The 19,403-nt window shown below is 31.7% G+C and overlaps 1 protein-coding gene across 2 annotated transcripts; it reads right to left on the bottom strand.

Annotated features, from left to right (window-relative positions):
- Positions 1–614: 614 nt before the first annotated feature.
- On the bottom strand, positions 615–18,890 carry LOC108558721. 2 transcript variants are annotated; one of them, XM_017915718.1, is made up of 6 exons: positions 18,394–18,890; positions 3,178–3,363; positions 2,897–3,120; positions 978–2,841; positions 738–923; positions 615–684 (listed from the first exon to the last, which is right to left on the bottom strand). In XM_017915718.1, the coding sequence occupies exons 1-6, from the start codon at positions 18,407–18,409 to the stop codon at positions 656–658; spliced, it is 2,505 nt and encodes an 834-aa protein (XP_017771207.1). In that variant the 5' UTR covers positions 18,410–18,890; the 3' UTR covers positions 615–655. The 2 variants fall into 2 exon arrangements, with proteins under 2 accessions (XP_017771207.1, XP_017771205.1); XM_017915716.1 differs by lacking the exon at positions 18,394–18,890 and adding an exon at positions 12,553–12,633.
- Between the last annotated feature and the right edge of the window lie 513 nt (positions 18,891–19,403).

The raw sequence follows: 19,403 nt of genomic DNA on the forward strand, positions 1-19,403 counted from the left end.
TGCACATCTTCATCCATTTTCCGCTTTTTGGCCGATGGTGCAGTTAAGTTACTGCTCAGTGACTAACGACTGCCTGCGCGGAAGGAAGGAAGGAAGGAAGGAAATCGGCTTGCTGATCCATTGGCTGGAGAATGGATGGGGCGACTTCGTTGTGTGAAGCGAAGTTCGTTGTGTGAAGCGAAGTTCGTTGTATGAATCGTGAAATGAACGAAAAGGAAGTTCGTTGTGTGCAGCGTTCGCTGTGCGAGGCGTTCGTTATGCGAGGCACCACTGTAATCATTTCTTTTTCAATGAATTATATTTAGTAGGTGATGGTAATGCAAAAATTAATATTTGATAGACAAAAAATAAAGTTTATTGAAAAACATAAATAATTAAAATATATAATAAACCTGCTCAAAATCTTCATTCAATTAAAGAAATTAACATAAAGCATCTAAATTGAATCCAATATCTGTTAATTAATAATGTAAAATATTTTCATTAATTACTAATCAAATGTACATTTGGTTGCCTACATTATATATACATTTTTTAATTAATAAGGTGATGGTAATGCAAAAATTAATATTTGATAGACAAAAAATAATATTTATTGAAAAACATAAATAATTTAAATATATAAAAAATAAATCAAACACCATGTGAAGAGGAATCATTGATCTGTTGTATGGATTTTCGAAGCTGGAAAGTAGAAGATTGATGATGTAATTATCACATTAGTATTTTTGAATTACCGTTCCTCTCGAGCTTCTTGAAGAATCTGTGCGCCTTCTCGAAGCGCTCCTTGAGTTTCGCCTTGATCGTGCCGTTCTCAGGGATGTATCTAATTCTCTTAACTTTCTTAACGGTTTTCAATTCGCCAATCCTGAAACTCGCTGCACCTTTTCCATCCAGATCAAAATCCAAATCGTCCGCTTGACCTAAACATTTTAAATAAACGCTCTGATGATTATGCATTATTTTGAATTACGTACTTGCTGCGTCGAAGAGTTTGATTCTATCGACTATCGGCTCGAAGATCTCGTGGACTTTCCCGTCTTCGTCGTCCAGTAAAATGCGTCTCCTCTCTTTGGTTCCGTAGTAATTCAAATCGGTCACGGATCCACCGTATCTTGATGAATCGAAGCGCACTTCGTAAGCTTTCAGATTCATCTCGGAATGATGCGAAGAGATCTTCGGCGATTCGTTGAGACTGGTCATGCTCGATGCTAAACTCGTGTTCTGCGATGAGATGCGATCCCAGTACTCGCGTCGTCGCATGAATTGTTCCCGGAAATCCAGACAAGGCTGGTGATCTGTCAGGAGGTTGGGCAAATTCGCTCCCTTGTTGCAGTTTCTTGAAGAAACGGTGGGAACTTTGGTAGCGGCCTGACGGTCTTCATCGTCGGTATTTTTCAATAGCGCGGAAGCTGTGCTGTGGCCCGCCAGCAAATCCGGATCGAACTTGGAGATGTTCTGCTCGGAGTTCGTTAACTTCGTTAGACTAGTCCGCAGAATTAGGTAGCATTCATCGGCGACTACAGTCCTCGTTGAAATCGGCACCTTCAGATTGTCCAGATCGTCGCTGAGACTCGAACCGCGTCTCACAAATTTACGTCTGCTTTCGTCTATACTGTACACCGACCGAGATTCTGCATACCTTTGCCTCAGTTTATCTCTCACGTTACCGATTATCGGGTTACGTTTGCTGGCGAAATCTTCGTTTGAGCTCGACTTCACCAACTTATTCTTGGCGATAGAAAAATCGTCGCGTTTCTTCAAAACTTTAGCCACAACAATTTCCTCCTTCGCAGAATCACTCATCATCAAACCATTAACAACTAATTTAGAATCATTATCAACTTCAAAAGATGACTCTGAAGATTCCTCAAAAGATTCGCTCTTCTCCATTTCTGAATCATTTAAATCTTTGTTAACACTCTCGTTTTCTTGTTCGACGATCACATTCGAACAATCATCAATCGATTTACTTTGTTCCAATTTGGTGATCAATTTCGATTTGTCCTCGAATTCTTTAATCCTATTTTTGAAATTGATTTGGAACTCGTTGGATTCCGTGTTGATCGGAATGCTCTCGAATCCCGAAATGTCCCTTCTTTTCTTCGCTTCTGCCTTCGTGTTAATTAGACTTTTAGTGCAGATCTCTTCGGTTTTGATTACTTCTTGTAAATCTGTTGATTCTCTATCCGTTTTGGGTTCTGATGGATTGATGATCGTTTCTTCCTCGATGATGTTGTTGTTGTTCTCTTCGCATAATTTCTTCGACGATTTCTCATTAATTTCGTCGATTAGACCCGATCGATTCTTCTCGACGTTGATGTGATACGGGGATCCGACGATGTGCTCACCGTTCGTGGTCAGACAGACCTCGTAGACGCCGGAATGTTGCGGGATGAAGGTGATGCGAGCACGATCGCGTTCGTGCATCACCTGGATTTGGACGTCGCTGATGGGTTCTCTGCCGTTGGAGCTCTTCAGCAGTATTTTGCTGAAGTCTTTGGAGAGGCTCTTGAAGAAGCCCTTTTCGCTTTTGTGCTGCATTTCCGGGGAGCGAAGCGCCGCCGAACCGAAGGAGTTGTACGGCCCGCGCACGTTGAACAACAGCTTCTTGGAGTCGGGACTGTTTGGATATATGTAGATGATGGTTTTGCGGTGCTGCTCCCCGGTCACCAGCCCCATTCCGCGCGCTACAAAGTCGTTCGAGTACGAAACCATCGCGCCATCATCGGTGCGCGAAATCTTCGCCACGGCCTGCTGCAAACTGGCCACGTACTCGATCATGGTCTTCTCCACGTTGAACGTGAAGCTGCGATCCTCAAAATCCGAATCCGTAAAGACCTGAATCACAAATTAATCAACTAAATAAAAGAACAGAAACAAATTATTAGTATACCGGAGTTACTCCTAAATATTTGTAAGCCAAAGCCTGTCCATGCGTTGGAGGTTTTCGCCAATGCCTGTGCGGATTGGGACAAGCACCTGGGACAGCCGTGTTGATTAGGGTGCAGAGTTGTGAGCCGTCCCTCCAGATTGCCGAGAAACCGCCCTCCAGGTACGGAAGCTGCGTCAACGTCCATTTCAGCAATCTCTCGCGTTTGCTGATCGTCGGACAAAGGGCTGCAACACGAACGACATTCATGCTTTTATCCTTTATGATCACAATTCCAAGCATACCCGAGATGCACGTCCTATCAAAGTGCGTGACTATCTTCGAAACTATGGCCTTTCTGCCCCAAATCAGTCCTGCCACGACCAGAGGCAGCAGGATCTGAACTGCGAGGATCACACCGTCGCTCCAGCCACCGCCACCACTCTCGACGATGATCGAATCACCTGGTGAAGGTGTGGCAACAACTTCATCTGAAAACAACAACAATTTTGATTTATTACAAGCTTCACCATATTAAAGTTAACATAATAAATTAATGTTTGTGTGTTTTTGTGGATTTGCTGTAATTTATTAAAAAAAAAAATCATAAAATATAATTACAAGTTTAAAAGAAATAAAAAATGCAGTGTCTTCACATTTTGTGTTAAATCTCGAGAAATACATATGCCACATACGAAAATTAATATTCATATTAAAGTTAAGATAATAGACTGAGATATGTGAATAAGATCATATTTGTATCTTTTGTTGATTTCTTGTAATTCATTAAGAAAATTCATAAACTAAAATTATAAGGAGTATCTTCACATTTTGTGGTTTATCTCGATAAATACATAAGATACATACGAAAATAAATATTCATATTAAAGCTAAGATTATAGGCTACAATATGACCATAAGATCATATTTGTGTCTTTAGTCGATTTGTTGTAATTCATTAAGAAAATTCATAAACTAAAATTATAAGGAGTATCTTCACATTTTGTGGTTTATCTCGATAAATACATAAGATACATACGGAAATAAATATTCACATTAAAGCTAAGATTGTAGGCTACAATAATACCATAAGATCATATTTGGGTCTTTAGTCGATTCGTTGTAATTCATTAAGAAAATTCATAAACTAAAATTACAAGGAGTATCTTCACATTTTGTGGTAAATCTCGAGAAATACATATGCCACATACGAAAATTAATATTTATATTAAAGCTAAGATTATAGGCTGAGATATGTGCATAAATTCATGTTTGTGTCTTTTTGTGGATTTGCTGTAATTGATTAAGAAAGTTCATAAAATAAAATTACAAGTTTAGAAAAACAATGTCTTCACATTTTGTGGTATATCTTGAGAAATATATATGCCACATACGAAAATTAATATTCATATTAAAGCTAAGATTATAGGCTACAATATGACCATACATTCATGTGTATGACTTTTTGTGGATTTGCTGTAATTTACTATGAAAGTTCAAAAAATAAAATTTCAAGCTTCAAAAAAACAGTGTCTTCACATTTTGTAGTAAATCTCGAGAAATACATATGGCACATACGAAAATCAATATTCATATTAAAGCTAAGATTATAGGCTAAGATATGACCATAAATTCATGTGTATAACTTTTTGTGGATTTGCTGTAATTGATTAAGAAAGTTCATAAAATAAAATTACAAGTTTAAAAAAATAAAAAAATGCAGTGTCTTCACATTTTCTAGTAAATCTCGAGAAATACATATGGCACATACGAAAATCAATATTCATATTAAAGCTAAGATAATAGGCTACAATATGATCATAAATTCATATTTGTGTCTTTTGTCGTTTTGTTGTAATTCATTAAGAAAATTTATAAACTAAAATTACAAGTTAAAAAAAAAGGTGTGACTTCACATTTTGTTGTTTATCTCGATAAATACATAAGTTATTTACAAAACTAAATATTCATATTAAAGCTAAAATTATAGGTTACAACATGTATATAAATTAATATACCTATCCCTTTTAGATTTGAAATAATTGTTTATCAAAATTGACAAATTTAATTTCAATTTTTACAAAAATTTAATAATTTATTTTGTTCGTTCTTCTGTAACCACTCGACTTAGTTTATAGATTATATAATTAGTTTAAATTAGATCCATTTTTTTGCTGTAACGAAGAAGTTAGCAGTTAGAAAGAAAGAAAGAAACAGACAGAATAAAAACAACTCGTGCATCCGACAAATCGGTAAACAGAGTCGCGTGTGTACAAACAATGTCCCAATTAAACGACTTAACAAAGCGTTTTCGTGCTCGGGCCTCGGGTTAATTAACGGTCTTCTCCGCTACTCTTATTGATCACCCATCCACCCACCACAGCCGACGATGCACTTTATGCACTCGCATGCAGATTGATCCCACCGAGAATATTAATTATCTACGAACTGGCAATTATTCATCAAGAAAACACTACATCTCTACATCCCACCACCGCACATTACAACGCGTGCAAACTATACGCGATAAGTTAAACTACATTGTTACATCAAACTATTTGGACATCAAACAATATTCTTGTTCGAAATTTTCAAATTAGAAAACTTAATTCTGATAATTTTAAGAAACAATATGTATAAATTACATGAGTTAACGAAACGTTAGATCGTTAATTACAAGGAATAAGCGAACTCCACGTCACACGACGACTAATGTTTCTAAAGATAAACATAATAAGTTCGAGTATCGTGCAATTACAAACTACAAAGCAAGGTTACGCAAACATATTTATTTATATATATATATATGTATATACACACATTGTTCATTTATTTAACTCTTTTGTTTTTTAAGTCCAACTGTTTTAAACGTTTTTCTTGCACGCTTGATTTTCATTAGCCGAATCTCACGCACAATCCAATGTGCATGTCTGTGTAATTATTAATCGGCCGACACATTTCCGCCATTAATTCTCGCACGTTAATCACAAAGTTTTAAAAAAATTAAACGAAAGAAAGAAACAATAACAGAAACTTTCGCCTGGAATCAGAGATTAAGTAATAACAATGATATGAATATAAATATATATAATATATGAAATTGTATCGCATGTTTTCTATATAATTTCCACGGTCGAGCGGCACTTTTAAATTACGAGGAAATGCACATTCGCTGTTGGATAACTTCGGCTGGTGTTTCTTGTTTTCAGATTCATTAATAATCTTCTGCTGCTCGAAAACAGGAAGTGTTCGAATGCATGAAGATGTAAATTGCGTTTTACGTAGATTGCAGAAACTTTTAACTTTTAACAACAAATTCATAAAAGTCATAAATATATATTGTAGATTATAATCTTAGCTTTGATATGAATATTCATTTTTGTATGTGGCATATGTATTTCTCGAGATATACCACAAAATGTGAAGACATTGTTTTTTGAAACTTGTAATTTTATTTTATGAACTTTCTTAATCAATTACAGCAAATCCACAGAAAGTTATACACATCAATTTATGGTCATATCACAGCATATATTCTTAGCTTCAATATGAATATTGATTTTCGTATGTGGCATATGTATTTCTCGAGATATACCACAAAATGTGAAGACATTGTTTTTTGAAACTTGAATTTTATTTTATGAACTTTCTTAATCAATTACAGCAAATCGACAAAAAACACAAATATGAATTTAGGTCATATTGTAGCCTATAATCTTAGCTTTAATATGAATATTTATTTTCGTATGTATCTTATGTATTTTCGAGATATACCACAAAATGTGAAGATAATTCTTATAATTTTAGTTTATGAATTTTCTTAATAAATAACAACAAATCGACAAAAAACACAAATATGAATTTACGGTCATATTGTAGCCTATAATCTTAGCTTTAATATGAATATTTATTTCTGTATGTATCTTATGTATTTATCGAGATTTACCACAAAATGTGAAGATAATTCTTGTAATTTTGTAATTTTGGTTTATGAATTTTCTTAATAAATTACAACAAATTGACAAAAGATACAAATATGAATTTATGGTCATATTGTAGCCTATAATCTTATCTTTAATATGAATATTTATTTATGTATGTTTCTTATGTATTTGTCAAGATAAACCACAAAATGTGAAGATACTCCTTGTAATTTTAGTTAATGAATTTTCTTAATGAATTACAACAAATCGACAAAAAACACAAATATGAATTTATGGTCATATTGTAAGTTATAATCTTAGCTTTAATATGAATATTTATTTATGTATGTTTCTTATGTATTTGTCGAGATAAACCACAAAATGTGAAGATACTCTTTGTAATTTTAGTTTATGAATTTTCTTAATGAATTACAACAAATCAACAAAAAACACAAATATGAATTTATGGTCATATTGTAAGTTATAATCTTAGCTTGAATATGAATATTTATTTCTGTATGTATCTTATGTATTTATCGAGATTTACCACAAAATGTGAAGATAATTCTTGTAATTTTGGTTTATGAATTTTCTTAATAAATTACAACAAATTGACAAAAGACACAAATATGAATTTATGGTCATATTGTAGCCTATAATCTTAGCTTTAATATGAATATTTACTTTTGTATGTGGCATACGTAATATTCGAAAAATATGAGAAAATTCAAACATTTTTCAAGAATTTTTAAATTTGTTCATAAATTACTGAAAAACTGATATACGTACAATTTTCATTTAATCTTAACTTTAATTCGAATATTAATTATTTTATGTTATCGAGTAATGCAAGATTTTTTTTTTTTTTATAAATCATTGTAAAAGTCTTGCTAATTGTCTTGCTCTCATTTGAATATTAATTATTTGATGAATTCTTCAAGAATCTTCAATTTCAATATTTCATTTACGTTTATCCAATAGAAACGAGTGTGCGTGTGTTTCAGGTAAATAATTGCGCATCGCGTCCGGTCTCCTAGCTACCAAGTATATGGCATGTGTTATCGGTAGGGTGATGGTGGATACACGTCGGGACACTCATAATGCTGTTGCCTGGCTACGCTTCCTCTTGTTTCAGTTGTTGTTGTTGTTGTTGTTGTTCACATATGCTGGCTGGTTACGTGCTATGGCGAGTGAGTGCGAGCGAGATGAGATGAGAGGATGCCAGATTAAAGCATAAACTTCAAAGGGCTACGAAACTCATTGGATTACCGGCTCGGATTACGAAACAACAATGCGGGGGTGGTGGATGGTTTTGCTCCTCTCTTGCTGATAGAAGTGTAGAAAACGGAGACTCCTGCTGTAAACTTCGCTTGATCTCAACGTTTAAGATAAAAATCGAATCACGTCAACCTTGAAACCAATGAAGAAGAAAGAAAAAAACACAAACATCCTTGAAAACAAAACAATTCGATCTGTCATGTATTGGAATTAGAGGGTGTAAAGCGCGCATTCCGAATCGCACACAAATCACGAACGCAGGCAGAATGCACCGTTATGTGAGAGGCGAATGTGTGTGTGTGTGTATTCCACTTCGAACATGCTTTATGGGGGACATCGATTATGACCGACGGGATTTATTTGTTTTCTTGTTCGCGTCGATGAGATGCAATTGTTTATTCAACGATTCCAAATTTACAACGCACCGTCGATTCCTACAAATATAAACAACAACTATAACATTTCTAATCCAATAGAAGAAGAAAAAAATGGTATTACATAAATGATAAATAGTTTACAATTAATACTTTTGATTGATCGAAAATTCAATCAACATCACGTAATCCATGACTTTGACACTCTATCTGTCAATGTCATAATGCATCGATTATTAATTTAACGCTATTAATTATATAAACAAAATAATTATCAACAATTCTCCGATTGTTTCTCCGTTTTTGTTTGTCAAAAATAGCTTGGTTACTTGATTATTAATTTTTCAAAAAATCAATCAACATCACGTAACCTATGACTTTGACACATGTCAATGTCAATTTTATGTTATTAATTATATAAACAAAATAATTATCAACAATTCTTCGTTTGATTGGAGTATAATGTTTTTGTGTCTTACGTTTTTATGAAATACCTTGGTTACTTAACCTTTGAATTTGATTTGACATATGTCAATGTCAAAATGTATCAATTATTAACAATTGTGGAATAATAAATTATAAATTTCCATTCAATTAAATTAAGTATTGAAACAAAAATAATTTTGATTAGATTATACCGTTTTTGTTTCTCACGTTTTAGAAGAGCCTTTGTTGTCTGTCAATTTCACGTAACATGTGTCAATGTCAATGTCATAATGCATTTGTATAATGTTTATGTTTCTCACGTTTTGATGAAATACTTTAGTTACTTGTCTAACTTTTCAAAAAAATAAATCAACATCACGTAACCTTTGTATTTGATTTGACACATGGGAATGTCAAACTGTATCTATTATTAACAATTGTGAAATAATAAATTAAAGATTTCTATTCAATAAAATTAATTATAGAAACAAAATAATTATGATTGAATTATACCGTGTTTGTTTCTCATGTTTTGGATAAGAGCCTTTGTTATCTGTCATTTTTTTTGAAAATTCAATCAATTTCACCTAACCTATGATTTTGACACATGTCAATGTCAAAATGTATCAATTATTAACAATTGTGGAATAATAAATTAAAGATTTCTATTCAATAAAATTAATTATAGAAACAAAAATAATTATGATTAGATTATACCGTTTTTGTTTCTCATGTTTTGGAGAAGAGTTTTTGTTGTCTGTCAATTTCACGTAACCTATGACTTTGTCAATGTCATAATGCATTTGTATAATGTTTTTGTTTCTCACGTTTTGATGAAATACCTTGCTTACTTGTCTAGTTTTTCAAAAAATCAATCAACATCACGTAACCTTTGTATTTGATTTGACACATGTTAATGTCAAAATGTATCAATTATTAAGAATTGTGGAATAATACATTATAAATTTCTATTCAATAAAATTAATTTAACGCTATTAATTATATAAACAAAATAATTATAAACAATTTTCCGTTTGTTTCTCTGTGCTTTTGTTTCTCACGTTTTGAAGAAATTCATTGATTACTTATCTAACTTTTCAAAAAATCAATCAACATCACGTAACCTTTGAATTTGATTTGACACATGTCAATGTCAAAATGTATCTATTATTAACAATTGTAGTATAATAACTATACTGTTTTTGTTTCTCATGTTTTAAAGAAGAGCCTTTGTTATCTGTCATTTTTTTCGAAAATTCAATCAATTTTACGTAACCTATGACTTTGACACATTTCAATGTTATAATGCATTTGTATAATGTTTTTGTTTCTCACGTTTTGATGAAATACCTTGCTTACTTGTCTAATTTTTCAAAAAAATCAATCAACATCACGTAACCTTTGTATTTGATTTGACACATGTTAATGTCAAAATGTATCAATTATTAAGAATTGTGGAATAATAAATTATAAATTTCCATTCAATAAAATTAATTATTCAAACAAAATAATTATGATTGGACTTTACTGTTTTTGTTTCTCATGTTTTAAAGAATATCTGTCATTTTTTTCGAAAATTCAATCAATTTCATCTAACCTATGACTTTGACACATGTCAATGTCAAAATGTATCAATGAATAACAATTGTATTGTCATTTTTTTGGCTCCAAATTTCAATCAACATCACGTAAGCTATGACTTTGACACATTGACATCCGTCAATGTCATAATGTATCGAACTTATTAATGCTACTAATATTATTTAAACGAAATAATTATCAAATAATTATAAAGCGTTGCGTTTATGTACAAAACAAGCGTTTGATTGGTGTACACCGTTTTTTTTTGTTTCTCACGTTTTGGAGAAGCGCCACGGTTGCGTCATAAAACGAAATTAACGCCGGAGGCTCTCCTTAATTAACCAAATTCCAAACTTTAATCATTGTTAAAACTCTGCACTCGCTATCAACGAGCTCTAATGAAAAACAGTGTCTTCCTCTTAACTGAAAGATACGCTTAAATATTGAAGTGTGAAAAGTGACCTCTACTGTTTCATTCATTTGTTTGTTTTTCTTTTGTTCTATTTGTACACACACACGCACGCACGCATTCACAGTCGCCACTTAACGAACAATATTTGCGTTTGATAAACTTCCCCATTAAATATTTATTCCATTTATTCCGGTCGCATTCAGTTCAAAGTCTGCCTTTCTTTTTCAGTCTCACTTTCGCTTTTTTTTCCCTTCAAAACTTATCAATTCACACTCGAAATTAATTCATTTATTACCTTTTGATGTAAACAAAGTTCTAATTTTCGTTACGTGAGTGATAATGATAGATTATAAACAATAAAATTTGTTAATTCTTATTATATTTTTTTTTCCTATTCCAATTTGATAAAATTTTATTTTTGACATTTATTTGACATTTTCCTAATTAGTAATTAAATAAAACGTCAAATAAAATAGGTGACAAAACAATTGTTTAAAAAAAAATTTCAATGAAACGTCAAACTGATTAATTAACTAATTAATCATTTGTTTCTACAAAATGTCAATGTCAATATTTGACATATATGATTAAACAGTTAATAAACGTTTCGTAAGAAATAGAAGAATTCTCATTTTGTTTTTCATATTTAAATTTGATGAAACTTAATTTTTGACATTTATTTGACATTTTCCTATTTAGTAATTAAATAAAACGTCAACTAAAATATGTAACAAAACAATTGTCAAAAAAACAAAGATTTCAATGAAACGTTAGACAAAATTCAATTCAAACTGATTAATTAACTAATTAACCATTTGTTTCTACAAAATGTCAATGTCAATATTTGACATTTATGATTAGACAGTTTATAAGCGTTTCGTAAGAAATAGAAGATTTCCCATTTAGTTTTTCATATTTACATTTGATGAAACTTAATTTTTGACATTTATTTGACATTTTTCTAATTAGTAATTAAACTAAACTTCAAATAAAATAGGTGACAAAACAATTGTCAAAAAAACAAGATTTCAATGAAACGTCAAACAAAAGTCAATTCAAACTGATTAATTAACTAATTAACCATTTGTTTCTACAAAATGTCAATGTCAACGTTTGACATATATAATTAGTATTAAAACAAAAACAATCAACGTCAAACCAAATGAATTTCAAACTTATTAATAACTTACCATTTGCTTATTTTATAAAATGTCAATGTCAACGTTCGATATATGTGATTAGTTAATATGTGTTTCTTAAACAAAATAAACAAAAATTATTGTACGAATGAAAATTAAAAAAAAAAAATGAAACATGAAACAAAACAATTGAATAATGCTATTGTCATTGTCATGATAAGCAATTGGTTGATGTTTGACATGAAACGGAATTATTGTGGGAATGACAATGAAAACAAAAATAATTCCAACCAATCAAAAAACAATTGACATGATAAACAATTGATAGTTTATATTTGTTGTATTCACAAATTATTTTTTTTGTTTTTGTTGTTATGGAGACACGAAACATGTAGATGATTGTCATCCATGCACGAGCAAGGTCTTCACGCATTGCCATCGAGTGCGTTAGTTCAAGACCTTGTAAATTCTCCTTGAACTAGAAATCTAAGGCTAGGATGTTTCACGTAAACGAAAGTGCAAAAAGAGAAGAAACGAGTTAACGAACCTTCGACGATGCTCGAGCAATTTTCCTTCCTGCCCGTCGCGACTTCGGATTCTTCCATGACTCTCCCTCGCACTTGGTGTCGTCTCAATTATTCCACACTTGCAATTGAATTCGCATTTATCTGAACTACTGCCGATAAAATTATATCATTGATAATTGATAACAGCCGACAAATAATATGCGATAAGTCTATAGAAAATTAATATGTGCGTGTGAGCGTGAGCGTGAAATAGATAGATGATGATTATGATTATGATGATAAAATGTGGAAAATCTTAATTGGAAAAGATTGGACGTGTCCTTTTTTCGCCGTTCCAGAACGCGCGCAATTCCTTTCCGGACGACGTTTATAATTAAGATAGGCTAATTTTATGGGTCAATTCCGTTACGATAACGCCTCCAAAATAAACGGTCGAGGGCGCATAAACGTGGAATAAGGATGGTTTAGAGGGGTTTCGGGGGAGGAGGGCGAAAAGGACTACTGTTATACCTGCAGCAGCCGAACGAAATTAAAACGGGAAACGACCCAATTCCATATTCTCAGCTCCAACATACACCCAAAATAATAACGATAGCTGCGAAACAATTGCAATATTCTTAATTACGCAACGTGACAGGTGTCATGATTGACAGCTACTATTACTTAACCTTCGAAAATGACAGCTTTATTGACAGCTTCCAGGATTGATAGCTTTCGAAATGTATTAAATGTATTAAATGTATTGATCGTCACCCATTTTCTAACTAGAAACTAATTGAACAATATTTCAGTAGATGCACCAATTACTCTTTAAATTACGTCTGCGACAACAATTGAAATATTTGTAATTACGTAACTTTTATAACTGACAGCTCATAATATTGACAGCTGTCATGATTGACAGCTAATATTAGCTTAACCTTCGCAAATGACAGCTTTCTTGACAGCTTCCAAGATTGATAGCTATCGAAATGTATTACTCGAATTGATGATCGTCACTCATTTCCTAACTAGAAACTAATTGAATAGTATCTCAGAAGTTACTCTTTAAAATACGTCTGCAATAACAATTGAAATATTTGTAATTACGTAACTTTTATAACTTGACAATTGTCATTAATGACAGTTTTCAAAGGTATTTATGTGGTCGTTGATTCAAGGACCACATAAACTAATAATACCATATAGGTAATTAAAATTAACACAGATTTTATATATTCATTCTTTATTTTAACAAAAAAAAAATGCAAACTTTTTAGTAAATTTTTTAAGAGATACAATTGACATATTTGTAATTACGTAAACTTTATAACTGACAGCTCATAATATTGACAGTTGTCATGACTGACAGCTTTCAAAGATATTACTTGAATCAACGTCCAAATAAACTAATAATACCAAATAAACAATTATAATTAACACAAATTTTATATTCATTATTTGTTTTAACAAAAAAAATATGCAAACTTTGAACTAAATTTCTTACAAGATACAATTGAAATATTTGTAATTACGTAACTTTTATAATTGACAGCTCACAATATTGACAGTTGTCATGATTGACAGCTACTATTACTTAACCTTCGCAAATGACAGCTTTGTTGACAACTTCCAGGATTGATAGCTTTCGAAATGTATTACTCGCCCATTTCCTAACTAGAAACTAATTGAATAGTATTTCAGTAGATGTACCAATTACTCTTTAAATTACGTCTGCAACAACAATTGAAATATTTGTAATTACGTAACTTTTATAATTTGACATTTGTCATTAATGACAGTTTTCAAAGGTATTACTTCAATCAACGACCACAGAAACTAATAATACAATTAAAATTAACACAGATTTTATATTCATTATTTGTTTTAGCAAAAAAATGCAAACTTTGAATTTCTTACTGAAATATTTGTAATTACGTAACTTTTATAACTGACAGCTCACAATATTGACAGTTGTCATAAAGTGACAGCTTTCAAAGATATTACATGATTTGATGACAAAAGTAATACGATATTATCAATTCCTGTCTCAATGCAGGAAAAAAAAACTTCCTCGTACATGCAAGTAGACATTAATTCCGATTGTTGTTTTCGTCCGTCGCACGTAATTAATAGCTCGGCAATTTTTCTTTTGTATACATATACATACACATATATATATATATTATTTGCCCAGCTCGTTTCAACTTAACCTTCTGTTACGTAAATATGATTATCTATTGTTTACGCAAATCATTAACGATCAACATTAGGAATTTCGGAAAAAAAAAATCACAATTTTGATTAATGCTAACAATAAAATTAAATATCAAAATTTAAGAGAATTTTTATAAACTTTACAATATTTGAATTCATTTTCAAGTGTAATCATTTCCAGTTAAAACGAATCAGAGACACGCTATATTTCCTGAATCCAGTGTCGCATGAAAACAAAACATTGCGTAACGCAAAAATCACCTTCGTTGTTTATGCAATATCAAGCATGCCGTTTGATAACACTCTATTTCCTGCTAAAAAAAAAAAAATCAGTTAATCTAATCTAATTAATAATAATCAAAATTAATAACAATCGATTTTTTTAATCAATTTTGTACAATTTGAACAATTCATTAATTTATATTCATTCACAATTTTGAATATACACCACAAAAAAAAATAATTTGAATAAACGCGATTTAAACTTGTTTCGTTGTTCATATTTATGTTATGTCAAAAGTGACGTTCGTTAAAAATAGAATGTTTATATTGATCAAGTGTCACGTAAATAAACAAAATACTGTTGAGGCATCAAATTGACTTGACAAATTGACATGTTGCCAATTGAACCAAAATAAATTTCCCTAAATTTGAGTAATTAATTAAAGTTTTTTATTATTAGATAAAAATGTTTGAAATTTGTGAATTCAATGTAAAAAAAAAATGGAAATACGCATCGAATTGTAATTCCAACGTGACGTAGACGTAGAATTAGCTAAGCACAAGTTTTTCCTTTCTTTCTTTTAAATGACTCGAATGAAATAATGCATTTGAAGCGATTTTACTTGTTTTCTTTTTGCGTTGTTTTCATTCCTATTCACTAATAAAACTTCCATATTCATTTGTTTTTTTTTATTCATTTGTTATTAGTGTCATTCAGTTGTTGGATCTCCTCTATATACATGCAATTACACACGCACACCGCCCTCTCGATTCCCAATAGAAAAAGCCATAAATCGAGTAGAATGCGGCTGCGATTTAATGGAAGCAACGAGAGAACATGTACAGGTAGAAGAACAATTGACCCGGATTGACTCTGCAAAACCCAATTCTCTCTCTCTCTCAACTCTTCTTGTTTTCATTAAATTATAATTGTTACGTCCGGATTTACGGTTTCGCGCTCCGATAATTGTCGATTAATTATTCAAATTTCGGGCGCGAGTTGCGCAACGGGAACAGCAACGGCAATCGAAGCCATCGAACGCGAAAATTACACCGCTGCACGCAACGAAAAGAGTTCATCTGTCTCTGTGCACACGTAATAATTATAGATAGGCATTTTGTTACTGTTTCACAGCATTCTTGGTAATAATAATAAAAAAAAAGTATTGTTATAACACGTTGCGTTGGTAACAGACGAAAGCGTGACAAAAGAGCAACGAAATATGCAGATCGACTGTTAATTTTTTGTTGTTCATCTTCAAAAAATTCTCGTTGACCTTTCGAGTTTTGCGCAATCACAAAATTGAGCTATAAACCGAGGCGAGTGAGAGATTCATCATCATCATCATCATCTCTGCTTTTTTTGTGTTCTTCGTGCCAAGAACTTGAAGAACAAAAACTAAACGCTTTTCGTATCCTCGCGGAAATAGTTTCCTGATAAAGCCGCAAAACGCATTACTTATTTTCTTGCGACGACGGCGGCAGCAGCATAAGAGGTATTTTACGTAACGCTTCCTGCTGCCAATTGATTTTCTCCCTCCTGTCTCTCTCATCCGACAGATTTAAAATTGTTTACCTTCGATTAGTAATCATATTTTTTTTGTTGTTGTTAAACTTTATAGACTGAATCATTCATGTGATTTTGAAGGACAAGGGTGGCTTTGATGGCATTGTCAATGGTAATTAGATAATCTCTGCTAATGAGGCTTTGATCTGGATTTGCAAATGTACCGATTGTCTTGTAATTGTAGTCGCATTGTCCTATTCGGGTAAATATTTAAAGTAGCAACCTGTGGATCGCGAAATGACAGCTGTCAATTTGCGTCAAAACGTCAAAAAAAATAAATAAATAATTACTATAATTGGGTGGCAGTACAAACGCAGCAAAGATAAACAAATTCGAGTTAAATGACAGCTGTCATCTTAGTGAAAACGTCAATAAATTTATGTTATAAACAATTGGGTCGTAGTTCAAACGCAGTAGCAAAAACAAATTAGATCTATGAGTCGTGTTAAATGACAGCTGTTGTCTTAGTGAAAACGTCAAAAAATGTATATTATAAATAATTGGATCGTAGTACGAACACAGTAGAAATAGACAAATTAAATGTATAAGTCGCGTTATTTGACAGCTGTCATCTTAATGAAGTCAACAATTTATGTTATAAACAATTGAGTCGCTGTACAAATGCAGTAGAATTAGACAAATTCAATCTATGAGTCGCGTTATGTGACAGCTGTCATCTTAGTGAAGTCAAACATTTATATTATAAACAATTGAGTCGCTGTATAAACACAGTAGAAATAAACAAATTCAATCTATGAGTCGTGTTAAATGACAGCTGTCATCTTAGTGAAGTTAAACATTTATATTATAAACAATTGAGTCGCTGTATAAACACAGTAGAAATAGACAAATTCACACTATGTGTCGCGTTAAATGTCATCTTAATGAAGTCAAAAATTTATATTATAAACAATTGGGTTTCTGTACAAATGCAGTAGAAATAGACAAATTCAATCTATGAGTCGTGTTATGTGACAGCTGTTATATTAGTGAAGTCAAACATTTATATTATAAACAATTGGGTCTGTGTACAAACGCAGTAGAATTAGACAAATTCAATCTATGAGTCGCGTTAAATGACAGCTGTCATCTTAATGAAGTCAAAAATTTATATTATAAACAATTAGGTCTTTGTACAAATGCAGTAGAAATAGACAAATTCAATCTATGAGTCGTGTTATGTGACAGCTGTCATCTTAGTGAAGTCAAACATTTATATTATAAACAATTGGGTCGCTGTATAAATGCAGTAGAAATAGACAAATTCAATTTATGAGTCACGTTATATGACAGCTGTCATCTTAGTGAAGTTAAACAGTTATATTATAAAAGTATTGTTAACTAAACTAAAAAAGTCATATAAATTAATTATTAATTATTTAAAGTTATATTTGTCATTAAAAGTGTCTACTTTTGTGATTTTTATATAAAACTTTGTTAAAAACTAAAATCAGATTTTTCTTTAATTACATAATTAAATTAGATAGTAATTTTTTAATATAATAAAGGAAAATCTCAATGATGATAATAAATCTGATAGTAATTGTTTCTACTGAACATTGAAAGAAAACTTTGAAAATTAACTATTAAAAATATTGAAAAATTTATGAAATTTGCTTAAAAAAAAAACGGAAAATTAATTTCTTTTTGTTTTTACTATGTAATATAAAATTAACTTTTCGATTAATTCAGATTAATGTTGATTAATTACTTATAAATTTTTGTATCGATTGTTTTGTTTTCACATTGTTAAATTATACAATTTGTCTTATATTTTGCTCTAATTATTACAATGAAACCAATGTTTTTTTGTCTAAATGAATTCAAAAGTTTCTTGTCAAGTTAGAAGCAAGGTTTATGAGCATTATGACATTACCTGTATTGCTGGTCATTCAAATAACTTGGTTGTCTCCTCTAGATTGGAAGCAAAATAAAGTGTAAACCTTAACCGTCCTCCCTCAGATCTCAGCAAGGAAGGAAGGAAGGAAAACCTCTGCTTTAACTTTAACGTTTCCGCGTCTTCGACACGAAATATGATTGTTCATCAGCGGTTTTTACAAAAGAACACATGAACTCTGGAACATAGATATAGATAATGAACTCGTAACGGGAATGCACGGACGGCGCGCATCAACTTGCGACGCGTTTCAACAATGGACTGAGCCGACTGAGTCGACTTATTGCGGCTTTATTTAATAATTATTTAACGGCGAGCGCAGCAGCATTCGTGCATACCACCACAGAGAAAGCACCGAACTACGATGTTAACGAGGATAAACAGAAAGAAAGAGTGAGACGTGAGTGCGGATAATCCGATTTGCATTTCTTAATTCAATTTCGAAGAGTTCAAGAAGTAAAGCACTGCAACTATTAGCAATGTATAAGCAGGAAAAAGAAAAAAGTATGTGCATAATAAACGAAGAAGTAAATGAAAAAAATGATGATGGATTTTGAACGGAGGCGGCCGTGCTCTAATTATAATTGGACGTCCAATTTAATTTCGTGCGAGCCTCCGCACAAATTTATAATCACCAATTTGCTTAAACAGTTTCATTCTTATATTCGCTATTCCGTGACCAAATAGAGTTAACAGTTTTATTGTTTAGTTAAGTAATTATTCATCATTTTATGAGAATAATTTTACAATTTTTTTGAAAATTAGAATTTAGTACATGAACCTGAGGTACTCCTGAATAGAATTGATTGTTTGGTTGCATAAATATTAATTAGTGGATTTCGATCATACAAATTGTTGTAAACACTACTTTTTCGAGCATTTTTTAAACTTTGAATACGAATTACAGCCAAACGGCTAAAACCACAGTAATATATGAATATACGTTACATTTCTCAAACATTCATCTTTCATATGCATCTTTTGGATTT

Source organism: Nicrophorus vespilloides, unplaced genomic scaffold (assembly GCF_001412225.1).
Source record: "Nicrophorus vespilloides isolate i.1.1-1 unplaced genomic scaffold, Nicve_v1.0, whole genome shotgun sequence".
Taxonomy (NCBI): Eukaryota; Metazoa; Arthropoda; class Insecta; order Coleoptera; family Silphidae; genus Nicrophorus; species Nicrophorus vespilloides.